General features: G+C 45.4%; 1 protein-coding gene across 1 annotated transcript in view; it reads right to left on the bottom strand.

The window, feature by feature from the left end:
* The window catches only part of LOC138569907 (macrophage mannose receptor 1-like), a 1,155,048-nt gene that overhangs the window by 216,897 nt on the left and 915,636 nt on the right, over positions 1-22,515 (bottom strand). Inside the window, exon 25 of the mRNA XM_069648336.1 lies at positions 15,386-15,551. Within this exon, the coding sequence (XP_069504437.1) occupies positions 15,386-15,551 (166 nt within the window). The remainder of the gene's footprint in view (positions 1-15,385; positions 15,552-22,515) is intronic.

Below are 22,515 nucleotides of genomic sequence, written 5' to 3' on the forward strand. Positions count from 1 at the left end.
CCAGAAAACTGGACTCAGTGCACCCCGGGGGCAGTACCCTTGGGAAACCCTTGTGGGAAAGAAAACCCACTTCTGTCTCGTAGAGGATGGTGTCTCCAAAGTAGTTGTGGAAGAATGGTAAGTACTGAAGGCTGAGGAAGGAGCGGTTCCAGGAATCCGCTCGGTGAGAAGGAGTCGAGCTGCGACGTGGGTGGAAGCCCGAGTACAGCAGGCTGAGGAAGGAACGGTTCAGGAATCCGCTCGGAGAGGAGGAGTCGAGCAGCAACGAGGAAGGAAGACCGGTCGTGCTCAATGCTGTAGATAAGGAGTAAAGGTAAGGAAGGAAACGAGGTAAGAAATAGCATAGAAAAGAAACCGCACACGAGTGCATGGGGCAGGAAAGCAAGAAGAGTAACAGGGAAATACGGAAGGTAAGGAAAAGGTAGAATAAGTCGAGGCGGAGCTCAGATAGAGTGCGCAGGGCGCAGAATAGAGGAGAAGAGGCTTAGAGAAGTCTCAACGGTTGTACAGCAGAATGCTAGAAAAGGCACCAGCGCAAACAGCGAGGTGAAGCGAACAGAAGCGACGCGTCTTGCCCAACCATAGAGAGGAAGATATAGAATGGGCAGACGCGGTCGCCATGTTGGAAAAAACTAGAACGGTAATCGTCTTGTGGCAATAGCGCTGATAAGCTGCCATCTTGAGTTCCATTGTTGGTATCTTGAATGACTCATTCTCCATTTCGGCCAAGCGTGTCGAGCTGAATTCCTGACACTGGTATGGATCTGCACCATTCAAACAGCCAGTAGTTGTCCAATAAGGGACACATACTGATTTCACATCCACCCCAGTAGGAGACCTTCTGGCACCAGTGATGTGTACTGGGACTAGACCGTCCCAGCCCCCTTCCTGGTTCAGACACACACACACACACACACAAAGGCTCACTAGTCAACAAAAGCAGCAGTTTTCCCAGGCAAGTGCATGACCTACTAAGGACTTCCCTGACCTGAGAAGGCAGGAAGAGGACCAAACTACCATATAGTGAAAGAACAAGCAAACATCTGTGGCACAGCCATTTCAGGGCACTGTTTAGTAGCTATACCTGGTGAATGCAAATGGGCACACCAAAAATAAGGCAAACATTGAAAAAATGTAACTGCTGACACCAGCTTGACCCTAGGTACATCTAAAAGTAACTTAAATCTGGGTTTCATCCCTGTCATTCTACTGAGACCACCCTCTTGGCAGTCTCAGATTTTCGTCTTTCTTCGCGATATGCCAAACAGTCCTCCCTCTTGGTACTCCTTGATCTATCCTTGCATTTTTACAGTGTCGCTCACTCTATTCTGCTCTCTCATCTTTCTAATGTTGGTCTATAGGGTTGTGTTTTTAATTGGATTCAATCTTATCTCACCAATCATACTTTTTCTGTCTCTTGGGCTGGTCTTTCCTCCCATGTTCTGCCCCTCTACTATGGTGTCCCAAGGGTCTGTCCTCTGTCCTCTTCTAGTTTCTCTCTAGACTTCCCCTGTCAGATCTATTATTACTTCCTTTGGCTTTTCTTATCACCTCTACCTGAATGATGCACTGATCTTTCTTTCCTTTTTGACCTTCCATTCAACATTTCTTGCTTCTTATCAATTTCAACTCTTCAATATCTGCACAGCTTGCTGGTTTCAGGCTCCCAAATACTTATTTCTTCCTTAGTTGTCTCTTGTCTATTCTATTGTTCTTGGCTATTACTTGGCCTCCCTGTTTGCCATCTTGCTGGACTCCACTTTATCATTCTTTGGTACATGTTCTTTGCATTCTTTCTCCTTATGGTTCTATTTTCTCTGCTTTGCATTCCCTGAAGTGGCTGACCTTTCAAGCCTGACTCCTTTTTTCATTTCTCTGCTTAGTATTTAAATGTCTCTATTGTCTTGCTCCCCTGTACCTCTTCTCCTACGTTTCTTTCTATTTCCCTTCTTGTTGCTTTCATTCATCGTCTCTCTTTCTTCTGCTTGTTCATCATCCTCCCAGGGCTCCTTCTAATGTTTGCTCTTTCTCCTTCTTGCCCCGAATCACTGGTATGCCCTTCCTCTTTCTATCCAATCTTTGACCTCACTCTCTCTTTTCAAAACACATTTAAAAGAGCATTTATTACTAATTGGTTCACTATCATATCTTATTGGAGTACAGTATTTGGTGTTGGTTTTTTTAACCTTTGTGAAGCGCTGTATGAATAAAAACAAATACAAATAAAATCTCATGTGCAAAAACCTAGGGTGATTCAAATGTATCCCCATAGCACTGCAATGTAAGATGCTGTGTGCAATGTAAAAACACAAGAATGAAAAAGGGATAAAAGGTTTCCCACTACTGATAGTCTGAAGGAATTTTCAGTTTCCGCAAAACAAGGGGTGAGCTGAATGCTTTACTTCCCTTCAAAAGGTCAGGACAGGATCAAAAACAAAGCCAAAAAGAATGAGGTGAAAGTTGCAAAAAGAAAATCTTTCATAGCACTGAGATTGTCAAACCCTTACAAAACTACGTGAAAGCCAACACTTTAGAGCCATTGCAATGGACTTTGGAGGCTGAGGAGGTGTTTACAAGCATAAAGAGAAGTCTTGTTGAGGCTCCAGCTCTTGGTCTGCCTGGCTATAAAAAGTGGTTTACCTCATATTGCCACGAAAGAAAAAGATCTGCTTAGTCTGTCTTGACCCAAAGGCATGGATTGTATTGTAAACCAATAGATTATTACAGTAAATAACTGGATTCTGTTTCTGTGGTAATGCTTCCTTGCTTGCAATCAGTCGCTGCTGCCAGCAGTCTAAGAATAGTGTTTTGGTTTCCCCCTAGAGGTTGCCGTTCAACATTAAGTGGTCTTTTTATTGCTCCAAACTAAGATTCAGCATATATCTGTATCCTGAGCTAATAAACATGAATTACTGCTTTTAAACTCTTCCACCATTACCTTGCTAGATGCCCAGTGCTGAACCCAGTATCTCTACTTCTCACTCTTCAGGATGGTGAGACACATGATACAGAGTCCCATGAATGTGTTGCTATTACAGATGTCTTATTAAAATCCCTAAGTGATTTGACTTATACCCCTCTGCCTGAGGCTGATCCGACTTATTTCATGGATGGGCCATGTTATCAGGGCCAGAATGGGAAAATGGTATCAGGGTATGCGGTGTACTCAACCGGGGAGGTGGTGGAAAGCAGGAGGGTGCCTCAGGTTACCTCCATGCAGGCTGCTGCAGAGCTGTAGACACTCAATTGGGTATGTGAGATGGCGGCTCAACAGTCTGTAAATGTTTACACTGACTCCAGGTATGTCTTTGGTGTTAGGGAGAATTCTCTCTTTAGGCTGAATTTCCTAACCTAGTGAGTCCCCCAGCAGCTTTGCTGGATTTCTGGAGTTTTTTTTTTCTCCTGCCAAGAGTGAGACTCTTTTCTCCCACTCTTGGACATGATTTGTGGTGTTCCTTTGACTGTTAATGTGTTTTATGGGCTATGGGGTCCTTTACTCCATAGGGTCTCATGTGTTTTTACGATGTGTGTTACACAGCACCCTACGTGCAGTAACACAGGGGTGTCATAGTGACACCCCACCATAGACTCCATACCCTGGGACTGACTACTGTCTCCCAGGGCATGTAAAGTCACCATTGGCTTTACTAGTCCTAAATTATTAACAGAAACCAGTACAAACCATCATATTGTGGACGTACTGGTCAGGGCAATTCAATTGCCCCGGGGTCTGTTAGTCGAGGGGGCATGTCTCCGTCCCCCCTGATCGAGTTTTGGCTGGTGGCAGTGGAAACTACTTTTTATATTCGACCGTAAATATTTCCCTATGGGATTTTCCCATTGTTCGAGGCTACCAACTTTAATGATTTAATTCTCATAGCCTCAAACATACCGGCGGTTTATTTATTTAATATTAATTCGCCGGTTGGTATTTTTTGCCAGGACTCGATTCTAAAATGGCATTTGTGTTCTCTTCTGTGACTCCAACCCAAGTCGAGCCCTTTGTTCCACTTTTTGGAGGGCTTCTCCACAGAAGCCTCCAAAAGTGGTGCCACTCTGTCTGGGTACCACAGGGGGCGTGGGAGGGGGTTTGGGCACCCTGGACTGAGTTACCTTGGTAACTCAAGTCGCACTCTTCTGTGATTGGCCCAAGTGGTGAGCCGGTCGGCTCACCACTTAGCATGTTTGATTGACAGCTAGGCTGAGTGAATGGGGGTATGCTGCATAAAAGCAGGGCTTTGGGGACTGGAACTTCAGAAGTCACCACAGGACCTGAGAATCCGACGAGAGAGAAGCTGAGCCGACCTACCACGACGACACCACCGGTGGAGCCCTGCAGAACCGACTCACCACTTCCCGACGACAGAGAAGATCTCCCGGCTGGAGAGGCTTCTTCCCCTGACTGGTGGGCACAACCAGTTTACCTTCTTTATTCGCACCCCAGATCGGTTTGTGGTTGAACTGCCCATGCCAAGCACCCCGGCGGCCGGATAGCCACTTACCATTGAACCGCGAATCAAAGGACCGCTCCTTGTACCTGAGAAACTCAGCGGCTGGTTTATTCCCTGGCAGTGCAACGGACTCCTGTCTTCCTCCCCGACGAGATCATCTCTTCCCCCGGACGAAGCACCGAATTTCATCCGCTGCCAGGAACAACTGCCCCCGCTGGAGTATTCTCACCACTTTAAGATTGCTACAAGGTAATAATAACCCCTTAAACTTCTGGACTAGGGCTGGCGCCTTGACCCTCTAACTGGTCCCTTTCTTTGGTCCAACTCCTTTTTGAACCGTTACAAGACTTTTGTGCACTGCAACCGTGTGACCTTGGACACATTTCGTTTTGATCCTCTTAAAGCGGATCCGGCCTACTGACTCTGAATTCACGGTGTTACTTTGCCTTCCTCTCTTGCTGTGTTCGTGAAAAAGTGTTGGGATCTGTTTCAATTTATTCTCTGCTTTTCTCTCCCTTTTTAAAACGAATTATTAGAGTGCCATCTACGTTAAGCGCTCACCGCTGTCTGAAAATAAGTGGGGCTTTACTTAAGACTTGTCTAATATTCTTTTTAGGGAGTGTATATCTTTTAGTGACCATGTTTTGGAATTGCTTACTATTAGTGCCTGTGTGTTTTTCTAGATGTGGTTTTAAATAAATAATTATATCTCTTTTACACCAAGCCCTGGTCAGTGTTTACTTGTTTTATTGTGTTCTCTTGACCTATTGTGAATGCTCTGTATACTGCCTAACTCTTCTTGAAGGAAGTCTGACTGCTCAGCCACAGCTACCAAGTGAATCTGTCTGGTGCAGACTGCTACCAAGTGGGTTTACTGTCAAACACCTGTAGTCCTAAATCTTTTGCAGTGGTCCCAGAGGGAACTGCACAGGTGTCTGCCTAACATTTGGGTAGCCCACTAATTTGGCCAACATTAGCAACAGAAGGGATTCTTAACATCTATGGGTTCCCTTATTAAAAACAGTCAGTATATTAAGGCACTTCTAGATGCCATCATGCTAGCGCAAAGATGCCTTTGGTGTATGTGCACTCTACAAGTACGCTTAAGATATTTGGTTGTTTGACTAGACTGCTCCTTTTCTCTTCTGTACCTATATCTGATCCGCCTGCCAATTGTCTCTGTTGATTGCAATTAACTGGTCTCTGCAACAGTGCCTCGATGCCGGCGGGTTGTTTAAACGCTTTATACATGAAATAAATAAATAAAGATATTAAGATGTTTTTGTATAAAATAGCCATAATTAGGTTTGCTGCTCATCAACACTTGAATAATTATTTTAGCTGTGGTAAGGACTTTGCAGACTCCAAGGCAAAGCTGGAAGCTGTAAATGAATTAGAAGATTAATACATTCTCCTAGTAAAGATGTGTCCTGAACTATCCCCCTATCAAACCTTAGCGGAATAGGCCCAAATGCAGGAAAATGCCACCTCAGGTGGGAAGGATACTTTGATACAAATGGGGTACAGGTTGCATGATGATACATCATATGAAGATGACACGGTCAGCTAGTTACCCCAAAAATATCACGTTCACACCTCGTTAGAATATATCATAGCCTGGCTCATGGGGGGATTATAATGACTCTAAATAAATACTGGGTTGGCCCAAAGGTTGCAAAAATGACACAGGAGTGTGGTAAACATTGTGTTATATCTGCAACACACCATTTGCAAGGCGAACCATGCCACCCAAGGTGCACATACACCTTGTTACGTTCCTTTTGTGAACCTCCAAATTGATTTTCTTCAGGTTCCTTGCTTTAATAACTAAGATTCTGGTCAGAGATGTTGTATCGAGGTTTGGGATACCTTTTACCATCAATAGAGATCAGGGTGCACCTTTTACAAATAATATGATGAAGGAGCTTCTGACAGCTCTCAATGCACAGCACAGTCTTCACCGCCCCGACCCGCCCCAGTCAGCACGGGAGGTAGAGAGGAAAAACAGGGTTGAAATAAATACAAAATATAATTGCTAAACTACCTTAGGAAATGGGATTGAAGTGGCCAGATGCCCTTTATCTGGTATTTCTTAGTGTAACGCTCACCTGATTCCCGTAGAGGCACCGGTCTTGACTGGGCGTATACCGTATCTTCAAAGGTGATGTGTAACACACGGCTGGCTCTTTGGGCTGGACCTCTGTGCACTGTATGTCTGACTCGAAGGGTAAGATGTCTGCAGATAGAAAATATGGGATTAAGGAACTGGGTTATTGAATGTCTCTCTCTTCTTCCCTTTCTCTTCTCCTGTAGAACCCCAAAGGTTAACGCTCTCACCTTAGGTAAGTGAACGCCGTGCTCTCCATCTGCCTCGGGGCAGGGTGCTGTAACTAGTTTCTTCACTGGATAAGGGGAGCAGGCCTCTTGACTTCAGAGGACTGCTGTCCGTCGTTTACTGCACAAACGGTAAGTTTCGAGTAATTCTAATGTCTTTAAAGTCTTTAGTAATGATGTTTCTTGTTTTGCAGGGTTCCGGCGATGGCGGATGACGGGCTGAAGTGAGTTGAAGATGGAGCCCGTGTGATGAATAGAAGCGCCTGGAAGCACGTAAGTAAGCGCTTGTTGCCTGCTTCACGATGCGCTCTAACTGTCTTTTTATTTTGCAGGTACAAGTTTGGAGCGGCTGCAGGGTGCCGGAATACCCACTGGGTTAGATGTGGAAAGGAGTAATGGCACGTGAGTATTAAAGTTCCCCAAGGTCTTTAAACGCACCTTGTTTTGTCTTTCAGATGTGGGATGCAGCGCCGAAGGCCTCCGGAGCGTGCGAAGAGTTGGTAAGCTTTTGTCTTTCAGATGCCGGAATGCAGTGTGAAGACCTCCGGAGCGTACGAAGAGTAGGTAAGCCTTTGTCTTTCAGATGCCGGAATGCAGCGCGAGGCGTTGGTGACAGCCGATGGACCAGGTAAGTGAAGAGCTGTCACTGAAGACCGTAATGCTAACCTGTTCTTTCTTGTCTTTATAGGTGTTGCTGAAGACTGGATTCAGGATGGTAAGCCTTTTTCCTTAGGCCTAGGATCAGATGCAGAAGACACGATGAGCGTTCTGCTGCAGAGGATGCAGAATAACGCAAAGCAAGATTCATCCATCGGGTGTGGTTTAAATAGCCTCCTGTAGTGCTTAGGTGTCTCCTTCCACAGCCACGCCTAGGTAAGAAAAGAGTTCCTGCTTTCCAGAAGAGTTCCAGTGTTCTGAATCTAGGGAGTGGCTCCTGTCCCACCCAACAGGAAAAGTAGTTCCAAACAGAAGAGGATCAGAGGCTCAACTGGCAGGCAAGTAAGCAGCATGGTCTGCTGCAGGTAAGTCCACCCAAGCATTATGAGCCCGGCGCTTCCAGCGCTGGGACTGGGCATATTTATGAGCCTGGTGCCACTGGCGCCAGGACTGGGTCCAAAAGGTCCCAATTGGGACTGGTTGGCACTCGGAACCTGGGTTATGGATCTGCTTCCGAGGGAGTTGGGAAAACCCTGACCTTTTGGAAGCAGAGATCATGACACTTAGCATCTGAAGCACCCTAAGCAGGAAATCAGAGCTTAGCTCTTACAAGGTTCTGTCAAGGCATCTTATGAGGTTAACTGTGTTGCCACCTGTAAAATATATTGATACTCATTTGCATTCAATTTATGAGAATTAACTTGAATATATGAAATCACTAATCTTTTCTGTGACTTCCATCCAAACCAGGTAAAGGCTGCTCTACCCAAAGAGCTGTCTGAACCTTGTAACTCTCTTCAGGCAGGAGATCACATCTTGATAAAGGTCCACCGATGAAAATCTGCACCAGCATCCTGCTGGAAGGACTCATTTCAAGTGCTATTGGTAACAAATTCTGCTGCAAAGGTACGCAAGGAACTGACCTCAGTCCACATGACCCAATGTAAGAGAGCTGCAGCTCCAATCTGTTGTAAACAGTGTCTGGTCTGTGTTCCTCCCAAAACCAGCTGATTGTCCCCATGCATGATTCTGAAGCCCTTCCAAATTGGATTTTTAATGAGAACTATGTCTGTGCTGTGGAAGCAGGGCAACAGTTATTAACACCAGTCCTAGCCCTGAGGTGTTAAGAGAAAATGAGACTGCCCATAGTAATTGCACTACTGTTACTGAAGTGTATCCAGAAACCTTTCATGTTTAATATCTAATGCTCTATTGGTAACTTGTCTTGCATCCTAGACTATGGGAGACAGGGATACTCCCTAGTTCTGTATTGGATCAGATTCAATGGCAGTGGTGAGAGTGAGGCTTCATAGCTCAAATAAAAGTGAACATGTTGCTGTTGCTAAATAATTTTTAGGCTTTCATAGAGTAGCTGTAGCATAGAGGAAAAGAGTGTTGTGTTAGGAAAGCATTTTAGAGCCTCAGTGGATCTGTATTCTTTTCTGATAACTTTCATAGACACTGAAATGGTAAGTGTGTGCTCCAATCTGATGCATGCTTTTTGCCTGCATAACACACAACTAGAAAATAAGACCTACACATTGCTACAGTATCCAGTTTTACCTGTCACTGAGTTCCTGAACAACACTCTCATACATGATCAGTACATGTACTATGATACTGTCCGTGAGATAGATAGGTTGGGTTTCAACAAGTTACCCCTATGATTATTTTAATGATCCTTTCGTCTGCATTTCGGCTCACAATCCAGTTTGTCAATTGTACTGAGGGTGATTTCATAGATTTAAAGCAGCAGTCTGAAGAAATATGTGAAGAAAGAAGGAAAAGGGAAGTAGCAGGTCATGTCTGGGATGGTGCCAATAGCGTCTTTGCAGTCTGGGGTATATTTACCAGAGCCAAGGATTAGATGGCCATTTGGGTAAGTTACAATGAGCGATATGCTTTAGCCGTAGGGCACAGCTAACCAACCGATATTTCCCTTTATCAATGAGCTACACATCTTTGGAAATCTCAGTACACTTACCCGAGACGTGTTGATACAGTTAACAAGCACAGTGGTTTCCTCTGGACGTAGGTGTGATGCTGGGAATGCGTTGAAGGGACAGGGCCTCCATGTCTTTGTCCGGTAGTCTTTTTATCATGTGTGTTCCATGTTATTTTCTGAACAGGAGTCCATGTGGGACTCCTGGCAGGGCAGCTCTTCCTCTTTTTGGTTTGGTGTACAGACTGTTGGGATACCCTTATGGCACCCATGGGTGGGGGTACAACCCTGTACCCCTAGTGTATGTTTTTGGGCACCTGTTTGTGGCCCACAGAGCAAGGTATGGGCTGCTGGCAGCTCCATGCTGAATTTGACAGGTGCTCTGAGTATCCTCCATTTTGGGATACCCAGACCCTGCCATTGCAATCAGTTGATTCCTGATAGGAGACAAGATGGCCCATGTGGCCTCTTGCTTTCTATTGCCTGTTACCTTGTTTTCCCAAAGTCCTGAGAAGCCTTGGCTCTGTCCCTTCCCCCTGATTGGCTTTTGGGTGGAAGTTCCATATATGGTATTGTGGGAAAGTCCAGGCCAGACTGTCTGGAGCCTTCCCAATGACTGTGTGTTGTGGGTACACCCTTGGAGTGAGACCTTGGTGAATGGAGTGTGTGACCAATATGCACTACTTGTTATGGGTGCCTGGTCTCTGGGATGTAACACAATGAATGAGACAGCTCTGCCTGAAACTGGTATGAATGCAGTGTGGAATGCTGAATGGCTGGGTACTTGTCCCAATACACATTCCTTGTTGTGAGTGAGGGAGGATAATGGCCTGAATGCACTGTGAGCCTGATTGGCTGCCTGCATAAATGCCCTTTTGAATGATTGGTTGCCTGAGTGTGACCCAGCAGAGTGAATGAGAGACCCAACAGTAGGACCTGGCTAGGAGATCTCTTCCCGAGCTACAAGGGACCATTGTGCACCGCGAACCATCGCCGGAGCGCCCTGGAAGTCAGCCTTCGAAAGACTGTCAACCGGAGACGTGGACCGCTGAGGAGAATGAAGAGAATCCCCGAAAAGCCATCTACCATCGTCGACCAGGGTTTGCAGGTTTGCTATAACTGCTGGAGGCCCTTCGAATCAGTGTTGCCCTGAATCGCGAACCGCTTGATGCCGAGCCGCCGATTACCGGAGCCGCAACGCTACTTTGATTAAGACACTTTGAATTCAAGGACGCTCTCGCCAGCACCGCTGACCGATTTGCCCCGCCAGAGAAATTTGAGGCCGCCAACGCACCGAGGAGCATTAGCCAGTGTGTTTCTCACCACCCGAAGACCGCAGAGATGCCGATACCCTGAAGCACCTGCTGGGCCACAGTTCTTTAGTGACTCTTTGCGGCAACAAACTATCGTCATCGAGGTGCACCGCATGCATCATCTTCGCAGGACATCCCCGACTGAGCACCGTCAGGACCGAAGCTGCTCCCTCGGCGTCTTTGCACATCATTTCTTCGAGGAATCTCGATGATCCATTGCTCCTGCCTCTGCTATTCCAGGTGCATTGGGGTTGTAGAACGTTTTTCGAGGGAAATAAGACTCATATAAACAATAGATGGACTAGGCTTGTATTATATCTTTATTTACAGGTTGCCCAGGTGGCAGGTGGGGGTGGGGGGGGGAGGAATCCTCACACAGAACTGTGTCTATTGGTAGGTGCCAGTATTCTGCCTATTGTTTTAACCAAACCTACTTTGCTCCTATGTCTATTATTGGTTCACATTATTAACTGATTTGTATGACATTTGAACTAAGTACAGTTAATTCATTTTAATGGAATCAAAGAGTAATTGTGGTACCACATAGAAACTGTATATATTTACCATTTTAGATTATCGTGTGCACTAAGTGTGTTATTGTGATTGTGTACATAACTTGAACATATTTATATAAAGAACTGTGTTTTCACTAACATAGTGTTTTTGCTTGGGGACTACACTTAAGAGAGTTTAAGCCTTGATTGCTCGACCTTCGCTACCCCATAGAGAATCTTGGCCTCTACTCTTCCATATAGAGAGTCGGAGTACAGATACATGCCTCCAGTCTTTACACTGGTGGCAGCGGTGGAATGCTAATGGTTTCAAGAATCAGTGTGTAACCTTGCCACTTACAAACTATCTACACTTTGTAAATTTGAGGTTTAGTTGTGTACTAGATAACTACATAACAAGCAATGATAAATTGACTAGGATGAGCTTAGAGGCTCTCCAGAGTGCTTATGAATCCAGGGAGTTAGACTTTGAGGATAAGTCCAGGGCTGAGCTGATAGCTGCCCTGGTGGACTACCAGACTTATTGTGAAGCTCTTAATGAAGGGGGGATGCAACCAGTGAGGACCCTGCCCCTGGGGGTGTTACTGAATCTGTTTCTGGGAGTGCCACCACTCCTGCTGCCTCTATTCCGAACCCCAGCAATGTGTCTTCCGGGAATTCCTTGGAACTTGAATTATTAAGGCTGAAATTGGCCTTTGAATATAGAAAGTTGGAAACTGAATCTGAACGTAAGAAAGAGGAATTGTCACAACAAGTGATACTCAAAGATAAGGATCTTGAACTTAAAACAAGGACACTGAATGTCAAAATATCCAGCTAGAGAAAGCTAGAGTGGAGACTTCAACGAAACCAGTTGAGAGTGTCAAGTCCCCTGCCACCAAGTTTATGAAAGATTTGGTTGGTGTGTATATGGAGGGTTCTGATATCCTCCAATGGATTGAAGCTTTTGAGATGGCTTGTAGAATCCATGATGTTGATAAAAGAGATTGGGCTAAGTGTTTGTTAAGCAGAGTGCCTCAGACTGGTTATGACGATATTCTGAAACTGAGTGTCAAAGAAAGGGGTCAGTATGAGGGCATGCAGTCTGCTTTGATTGCCACGTTTGGCAAGACACCAACCCAATACCTTAAAAGGTTCAGGGAATTTAAGAAAAGAGAGAATGTGTCTTGGGTTGACTGGGTGAGTGCTGCACATATGAACATGATGGGGTGTATTGATGGTTGCAAGGTGTTTTTTGAGCATTTTTTGGAAGCCTGTTTACCAGAGCTGCATCAGTATGTTGCTGACCAGAACATTTTAGATCCCTTTAAGCTGGCCGGGCTGGCTGACAAGTGGGTCTCCCACCGGGAGTCCCCTAAGGACTCCAGTGGGAAGGACAAGGACAAAGAAAAGAGGACCTCTCAGAAGGCAGAGGAGCCCCAGAAGCAATCACAGTCGGGTAAACCAAAAGCAAAGCAGGCTCCCAGTGGTTCCAGTACTGTACCCCGCATTCTTGGCACTTGTTGGGACTGTGGGGCCCTGGACGACAAGAAGGCTGACCGCAATTGTAAAGGTGAGGCACTTGGCGTCCAGGCTGCCAGTCTGATCTACCCTTAACCCATGCCTGAGGTGGAGGCCACTGCCCTCCCCTCCTCTACAGGGATCACATTTGGTGCTCCCGTAGAGATTTCCCTAGTGCCCCTTGGGGCTTGAGACCAGTACACAGAAGTACTGGCTACAAGACCACAGAACACCCGTAGGTTTTTTCAGAAGTGTCCTCTTGAATGGCCAGCCTTCAACTGGTTTGAGAGACACTGGGGCAAGCATGACAGTGGTGGACAGGACCCTGCTCAAGCCAGAGGACTATGTAGGTGCTCCTCTGAGAACCACCAGGTTAGCTGGTGGGCCTCCCAAATTATCTCCTGTAGCCTTGGTCAACATTATGATTGGAGACAAGAAAGCAAAGCTTCCTGTCCTGGTTCCGGACAATGTACCTGCTAACATTTTGCTAAGCAATGATCTAGTGGAGTTGGGGTTGATCTCTGAGGGTCTCCCCCTGACACTGGGTCTGACTGAGAGTCAGGTACCCAAGCCTACGGGGCGACCCACAGCAAGAATACGGAAGGGTAAGAAGGCTCCTTCTCTTCCTGCTGCTTCAGCAGCACCCACTGGGATTCATGCTCCGGATGTGCTGGGTCCAGTGTTGAACCCAAACTCAACTACTGAGGGAGAAGAGGCAGAAGACTCTCATGCAGGAGAGTTGCTCAACCCAGAGGATCACCCCGACCTTCAATGCTTGCTGGATGAAGGGGGGCCCTCTAGGGGTGACCTCTGTAGGGGACAGAGAGAGTGCCACTCTCGCGAGGGTCTGAGGAAACAGGCTCTGGCCCAGGCACAAGGAGAAGTGCCTAGGTCATTCTGGATTTTTCGGGAGCGTGAGCTCCTTGCAGTGAGCCCACTAAGCATGAACCTGGTGCCCTCAAGAGGTTGGTGGTACCTCAGGTTTACAGGCCCTTTCTACTGCAGTTGGTGCATCAGGTGCCCTTAGCTGGTCATCTTGGTACCAAGAAGACTAAGCAGAGGCTCTCTGCCCATTTCTACTGGACCCGGATGGGAGTAGAAGTGGAGTCCCATTGCAGGACCTGCCCCACTTGTCAGTTCTCTGGCAAGACTGGAGGCTGTGTCATTGCCCCACTGCAGCCATTGCCAGTGGTTGGAACACCATTTGAGAGGGTGGGCAGTGACATTGTCGGTCCCATGGACCCTCCCACTTCAGGTGAACATTGGTTCATCCTGGTCTTGGTAGACCATTCCACCAGTTACCCTGAGGCTATACCCCTTCGGACTGCTACTGCCAAGGTGGTTGCCAGGGCTCTCCTGGGAATTTTAACCAGGGTCGGATTCCGTAAGGAGGTTGTCTCTGACTGAGGATCCAACTTTATGTTGAGTTACATGAAAACAATGTGGAAAGAGTGTGGGGTAACCTACAAGTTCTCCACCTCTTACCACCCAGACCAATGGTCTAGTTGAGAGATTTAACAAAACTCTCAAAGGCATGCTGGGTACATTGGAAGAGCCCCTAAGGAGGAAATGGGATCTCCTCCTGCCATGCCTGCTGTTTTCTTACAGGGAGGTACCTCAGGAGTCCTCCACTGTTTGTGGTATCCCACCACTCCTAAGACTGGAGCAGAATTTGCTGAGGTTCCTGAGGGAACTGAAGACTTGTCTCCTGCAACTGGGATATGGGTTCATCCGGCTTGTAAACTGCCTATCATACCTGATGGCTCACTGGCCATGCAAATACCTACACAGGCTCTTGGGTCTTTAGTCTATACATGGACACCCACACTGCTGAGGCACCAGGATAATACTTCATCTTTGTCACCGCATGTTTAGCCACACAACCCTCCTGAGATCCTTATCTTTCATGACAACTGTTTATCACACTTTTGAGGTATTACACTTCTCTTCATACTGATTACCACTACTCTCACAGCCCACTCCATTCTGGGGCTGCCACAAGATGGAGTGCAGTGTTTATTCAAAACAAATAGATCGATATAGGTATACTAGCAAAGGCCACTTTAGCTAGCAGCAGGAATAAAGAGATATAGGCTATGACAAATGAAAGGACAGGGAGGATGAGCCACCAGTTTGTTGACATGCAATAGGAAAAGGCCAAATACATAGCAGACAATGGTAGGCCCAGAGATAAGAGTTGGAGAAGAGGCAGTCATGTTCAATGGCTCTATGCAGTCTCTTTGCACCTGACCAGCTTACCTCTTATGGGCCCTCTAAATACTATACAGGTAAATCATCACAGATCCTTAGAAAATGAAAACAGATATTTAAAAGGAAACTAATCTTCATGGGGAGACTAACATAACAGTGTGGAAAGACATCTAGCATGGCCCGATGTCCACCTGTAACGCATGAGCCTGCACCTTGGTGCGTGCCCTCCTGAAGCTTCTGAATAGACTGCATCCTGTAGCCAGGTCTGAACACAAAGGTTAAGACACAACAATGTTTTTCTGAAATGGTTAAAAGAACAAGTGAAGAGACACTGAAGTGCCATAGATGCTGTAGATAGCCATAGTTAAGGTTCATATGTATCCTGCACAGATGATAGTAATCAATTGTTTAAATAATATCAGATGCCCTTTAGTTAATGAACAAGTGTAAACAGCAATATCTCACCTTTGGACTTTTTACAGGCAAAATAATACTTCTCATCACACGAGGAAGTCTTCCACTCTCCGTCTGTTCCCATATACACACATGCACTTTTCAAGATTGGCTCAAGCGGACCCCATTTTGTGTACCTCAGTCTCCAGTTGTCAATCCATTTGTATTGATTATTGGTCTGAAAAACATTTGAGATCAGGGAAAGAGATTATTTAATTGAAAGGATAAGGGATTCACCCTATTTATGCAAACGAGGGGATTTACAAATCATACAATAAAAAGTCAAAGTAGAAAACAGATTGCAGTCAAGAAAAAGTTATCCTTCAATCATGAAGGAAAGAATACACCCTTGATGGTTGCCAGCATTATTAATCTGCTTGCATTTAATTAATATTAATGTATAAGATGGGTTTAGGGTAATTAGAGACAAAGGAGGGGGAGCAAATAAAAGGTCATTGAGTTCCTGGTTATTCAGACCAGTGGAAGTGTAGAGGGAAAGCAGTATAAGAAGGGCAAGGGCATTCAGACCAGTGTAAGTGTAGATAGAGTTCAAGCGGTATGGAGAAGAGCAAGAAAGCCAGGAGACATAGGAACATGAGTGCCTGGAAGAGTCAGTCTAAAGTGCTTTGGGAAGCAAAGACGCACCGTGTAGCACAGTCGCACTCCTGTAGATGTTAGGGGTTGGGGCAGTCCTGTAGATGCTAGAGGGCGGGGCAGTCTTTTAGATGCTGAAGTGTTCGGTTCTCCTGATGATGCTAGAGGGTGGGAAGGGCAGTCCTGTAGATGCTAGAAAGTGGGGCAGTCCTGTAGATGTTAGAGGGTGGGGCAATACTGTAGATGCTAGAGGGGGGCAGTCCTGTAGATGCTAGAGGGTGGGGCCATCCTGTAGATTCTAGAGAGTGTTTTAACATGAATTGACATTGGAATTCTAAAACAACAGCTATCTATCTTTCAAGATGCTTAAGCAAACTTTCTGTTGAAATGTGCAAATAGACGGACTGTTATCATTTGGCAAAAATGAAAAGGGGCTTTCTTGCATCGGGAATCACATCAAGTTAAACAACATCAAGTTGAACACATCAAACCAATTCAATTGCCTCTTCTGCAGCATACACCTGCAAACTCATCACAGCCTGCAGACCATTCATCACCGCAACTAATTGCATCACAATAGCCAGAGCCTTAGTCCTGTCAAAACTCGACTATTGTAATGCGCTCTATCTAGGAACGTCCCAACAGAACGTTAAAAAAATGCAAGTCATCCAAAACAATGCCATCCGCTCAGCTTTGAACATCCCGAGATCCCAACACATCTCTGAAATCAGACGTAATCTGAAAAAGCTATCCATTAAACAAAGAATCAAACTTAAAACCTTGTCACTTACACATAAGTGCCTGGCCAGCCAAGCTCCAAAATGTCTGACAAATAGCATTGTCTGCAATTTACCAGACCACCCCACCAGATCTGCCCAGATTCACTGCCCCAAGATACCCATGTTCAACCTACAAAGGGCTGGGGGGATCGGCTTTCCAAAACTGGCAGCAAAAACATGGTACGCTCTCCCCTTAACACTAAGAGCTGAACCCTCCTTCCACCTGTTCAGGAAGCACGTAAAACTTTGGCTCCATGAGACTGAAAACAGCAGCTCCCATTAGCATGCCCACCTCTTATCACTTCTTTCTGACTGGGCAATAAAATCTCTCACTGACCTTCTTATATCTCAACATCTGTAAATATGTATGTAATTTATATCGGCAAGTCATGTTCTGACTATACCACTGCACCTATCTATGCAAATATGTAATTTATGTAAATAAGTGATCTTTCTGACTATACTACTGTACCTACCCATGCCATTGTACATAACTAATTTGTAAGTATTCTACTATCAACACTGTAATGTAAATGTTAGCAAATATTTCACTTAGTAAGACTAGCGCCCAGATGCCTCAACCCAGGACATATGTCTCCTGCCTCTGGGGATCCCATTATCCTCACCATCTATCAACTACCCCATGATGATCTGATGGCCTCTGTCAGTCCATGCCTGAGTCACTGGCATGCTCGCTACTGGCACCGCCACCCGCGACTGGGCAATAACTGGCCCATTACGCATTGAATGGGCCGGTAATTGCCCATTCGCGAGTGGTGGTATTGCCGGGCTTCCGATCCCCATTCTGTGCCATAGGGGTTGGGGAGCATGGTTGCACTGGCACCGTTGATAACGTTGCCGGTGCAATCACGAGTTCTGCTCGCGGGTGCCGCACAGCTCGCCAGGTCGAACCAGCAAGCAGAACTCGGCAGCGGTACGGTCTGAACGGTGCCTTACCGTCACCGTTAATCCCCTAACCGCCACATTTGTAATGAGGCCCAATATCTCCTAAAACAGGAAGACCATGAGGGCGACTGCCAGGATAAGGAAAGGTGTTCATTGCTAATGTGGATAAGCACTATGTTTTCCTTCTCAATAGATCAAAGACGTAAAGCCTGCACATCTGACCATTTGCAATGATATAGTGTCCTTTAGAATGACCGACTGCCAGGGACCTGCCTCTGTTACTAAAGCATTTGGTCAGGAATGTGAGTGTTGCCTTTAAGCACAAACCTATTGCCTAAATGCAAGGTCAAAGCAGTTACACAATCTGCATTATAACCCACTAAATCCTCCATTATAATGACCCCTAAAAAGTTGCAATCATCCTGGAAGTTATGTCCTTACTTAATTATGCAATAATACATATGGCAGGATTCCTGCAAAACCACTGCTAAGTCAACAAAGGCAGAAATGTGCTGCTAAGCACATCTTTGCACTGTATGGTCAGGTGATGTTACCCAGCCCTGATGGCTTTAGAGTGGCTATTTGTGGATGAGTGGTTTCACTTTAAGTTGCTAGGTCTAACTCACAAAGTATAGCATTGCATGAACAATCTCACTAAAGATTTCCTAATGTATCAGCTGACATGAGGTTATATTTTCATAATTTTTTATTTTTATTTATTGTTTTCACAATTTTTACAATTTACGACAATTTAGTATCAGAGGAGAGTTCCTCCCGGTGGGTCAAGTCAACCGAAACATCAATTTAAAACCATCATAAATCTTAATAGTGTCTGTTCCAAAATGCTTATTAGCTGCGTTGGTTTTATCTTTTCGTATGTCGTAGTTAATATGCCTACAAGAGCCTCTCCAGGAAGGGTGATCGCACGGATGAATGAAACAGCACCTATCACCCACTCAGTCTTTTCTCCATTTATCAATTGATCCGCCCAAGGTTATATTACAAACCAGCTCGTTTCCTGCAAGCTGCGGTGAGAAGTGCTTTTCCACAACAATGATCTCCTGTTGGAATTCCCTCCCACCCACCCACGCACAGAATTGAACGGAACCTCCTGTATTTAGTAAGGCTTACTATGATTCGCTTCCCTCTGCATTCTGTGGCCGGGAGCTGTAATACATCGGGCTACAGGGATTTGTATTTACCCTCATGATTACAGGTGTGTGTTTGGTCAGGTTTACGCAGCCCTTCGCATTTTGAGGTTACTAACACGAGTACCATTGAATTGGGGAACCATAAACATCTGTTATCAGCACCAAGAGGCCCACAGAGTGGTAAAAATGCACACTGTTAATGCACATGACTTTGCAAATATTCATGAAAGAACTGAAGACAATTCTGTTCACCATCCATTATCCAGTTCAATCTATCTCATTCTTCCACCATGGGCCATAGCATCCTTTCTCCTCCTTTTTAAAACCTATACAAACATCTACCAACCCACCTACTGTAACCTACATATCTCTTTAAACACCAGAGTAGGCACCTATAACCTTTATAAGTTTCAATGTAGCCTACCAATTTTGTGCTAATAGCTCTCCTAACCCCATAGACCAGACCAGTGTGATGTAACTAAACATACAAATAAAATCAACAGTGTTGTGAAAGAGCACTTTTCAAGAGCTCATGGCATTGCTAATAAACATATATAATGGGCAATGAGGTGCAGATCCACCAATACCCTTGCCCATTAAGGAGGAGCCATGGCTTAAACTGTCAAAGGGAAACATGCTTTCCCTTTGAGAGTTACGTTCCCCAGCGTGCATGTCCAATGGATCATGCAAGACTGGGGGAATGTTGCCACCCCAGACTTGCATTATGAAGGCTAGGGAACTGCTTCTCTGAATGTCTGTTCGGGCACTTGTGGGCAGGGGTGTTGCTAGGTCTGGAAAAGACCCGGGGCTACGCTGATGTCGGAACTGTTGGGACTGGGGGCTAGCTAGCCTTTTGGCAGTATCTCCTGAGATTATATCCGGGGCTATAACCAAAAGACCAGGGGCTATAGCCCCCTTAGCCCCCCCTAGCGACGCCTCTGTTTGTGGGCCATCCCACGCCCCAGACGTCCTTGAGCAGTGTGTAAAGGAGTGCTGTGGCTCCTGCATGCCTATGAAGTAACCAGGAAGCTCTCTTTGCTTCTTGGTTCCTGTTGGTGCTGCAGGAGTGGAAGGGCATTTAGAGAGGCACCTGAGTTGAGAAGCATCTGGACCAGGGTAGAAGGTAATATTACTTATAAAGTATAATGTTTGTTATGTATGTGTGTATATGTGTGTAATGAGTGAAAGTATGATGCATGAGGATACGTGTGACTGAGCAAGTGCATGATGTATGGGTGCGTGCAAAAAGTGAGGGAATGCTGTGTGTCAATGAGTGAGTGAATGGTGTGAATGTCTGTGCATGCCCTTGTTTTTACTTTTGCTGGGCTGGGGCAATGATTTTGGTGGGGGGGGTTTCGAGGTGGACGGGAGTGCTGATATACCTGGCTAGACTGGCATTTTGGTGCAGCAAGTGTAGACATTTCAAACTTTGGTATGACATTTTCTACTGGACATCTATCATAATGCAAGAATGATACGTGTGATTGATTACCTGGCTAGACTGTCATTTTGGTGCAGCTTGTCTAGCCAATACTTACTGTGGCATGACATTTCTTACTGGGAATCTATGATAATTAAAGCATGATGAGTGTTATTACATGGCTAGACTGGCATTTTGGTGAAGCAGGTTTAGCTATAATAACTTACAGTGGCAAGGTATTTTTTACTGAGCATCTATGATAAAGTAAACATACATGTTATTATTACCTGTTTAAACTAGCCTACTTTGGTGCAGCCAGTTTGAACATGTTTTCTTATTATGGCATGGCAGTTTTAATGGCAAAGGCAACCGGAGAACGTTTTACATGGGGATACTTGCATATATTAGCACAACCAGCTTGGACATGTTATCTTACAGAATCATTACAGGCATTATGCTCAAAGCAAACACGAGTATGCTCTTACATAGGAATACTGCAGCCAACGTGGAAATGGATGGGCACAACCAGCATTTGTTTATATTCACGTATGTTGTCGGGAAAGTCATCATGAAAATGCTTTGGGAAATGCTCCTGTGACTTGTTTTTATTGGATTTATTCATGAGGTAACTGTTTGCAAACTATTTTTACCCAATTCGTCACAGAAAGGGTGTTGTATAATGTGCTGATTTAAAAAAAAAAATTGTGGGGGAAGTAATCTAATAGTCCGCTGAAACCGGTTGACCGATTGAGTTTAGACTTGTTTTAGACTCTGGACATCCAGAAGTCTCTTTGGATGCCTCAATATAAATAATTATTTTTAATCTTGTCTGGCCCAGTCACTGTGGGTACCTTTTTCTAAGAGATGAGAGGGAGTAATACATTTTGCGAGATAACTCCCCTTGTGCCAAATCCCTGACGCGCTGTCAGGGTTTTAATTTTTGAATAACACAGTTCTCCTTGAGTGTGCTTCAGAGGACACTTGTAGTCCTCCCCACATGTATGGGAATTGGGAATTTTTAGAGGCTAGATTGAGTAATCAGGGTCAGCCACATTTGCTATCCCCTTTTATTAGGTAAGTGGCGCCTCAGAGTTTTTCTAAGGAAAGATACCCTATGAGGGATAGTTAATCTGTTCTGAAAGGATGATATAGTGAGCGTGAGGTCAATATAGAATTATTACATTTAAGATATGATTCTCATCCTTTCTGTGTGTTGGGAAGGGGGCAGCCCTACACCACCCCTGTAGGCACTTTAGAGTGAGGTGAGATGCATTTGAAGCACCATGATGGGCCAGGGGTGAGGGGGGACATTGAGAGGACCACCTCCCAATACAAAAGGACCCCACTGCAATATAATCAAATAAAATCACCTCACGTAGTATAGCATAGGGCAATTTAAAACCATCATAAATCTTAATAGTGTCTGTTCCAAAATGCTTATTAGCTGCGTTGGTTTTATCTGGGCATGAGCAGCATTGTTATTTTGCGTAGATATTGGTAACCATAGGTAGAAGGGAAGGCCTGCACAGTGAATGCAGCATTGTATGCACTAGGTCCAAATTGCGAGACGAAGGAAATCTCCAGCCATGCCCGAGCTCCTATGAGGACAGCCCACACCCCCAACCACCACAACGCCTATTCATTGTTCTAACAGTGTTGCAAAGATGTGTTTTTTACTGAAGAGGAATGTGCCCTAAAAGGCTGTGATCGCAAACTGATGCCTGGAGTGCATGTTATCACGCACTGGTTAAAGCATGACCTGGAACATCCCCAGGCGACCACGAGTTATAGCCCATATAACTGACTAAACCCTCAGGCCCCTGAATTCTATGGCAACGGCTGCCATTCGACCACCAAACCCAAATTAACAAGCCGTGAAATGTTCAAAGAGGACAGACAGGGCACATCATTGAAGCGACAATCGTGTGATTTGTATTGCGAGGTGCTGGGAGGGATAAATTATAGTTCAAAACGAGTGTGGAGACCTTGGAGCCGGATGGAGCAGAAGGGAGTGAGTGAAATGTGGGTGTGAAGGCTAGAGTGTCTCAGAACCTCCTTTGTGCCCGTCTTGAGGCCTGACAGGTGCACAGTACAGTGATAAAACTGCATTATGTCAGAAGTGTAGTTAATTTGTTCTTTGACCTTCGACATGAGAAGATGATCACTGCACAACCCCTGTGATGGAACCCGTACTGATTGGGCTGGAACCAATGGCCTGGCATCTCTTAAAGAGCAGGCGGATCATGTATAGGCATCCACCAACCAGCCGTGCGGGATTTTACCATATGTATT

Source organism: Ambystoma mexicanum, chromosome 2q, assembly GCF_040938575.1.
Source record: "Ambystoma mexicanum isolate Mex_15411 chromosome 2q, UKY_AmexF1_1, whole genome shotgun sequence".
Classification (NCBI taxonomy): domain Eukaryota; kingdom Metazoa; phylum Chordata; class Amphibia; order Caudata; family Ambystomatidae; genus Ambystoma; species Ambystoma mexicanum.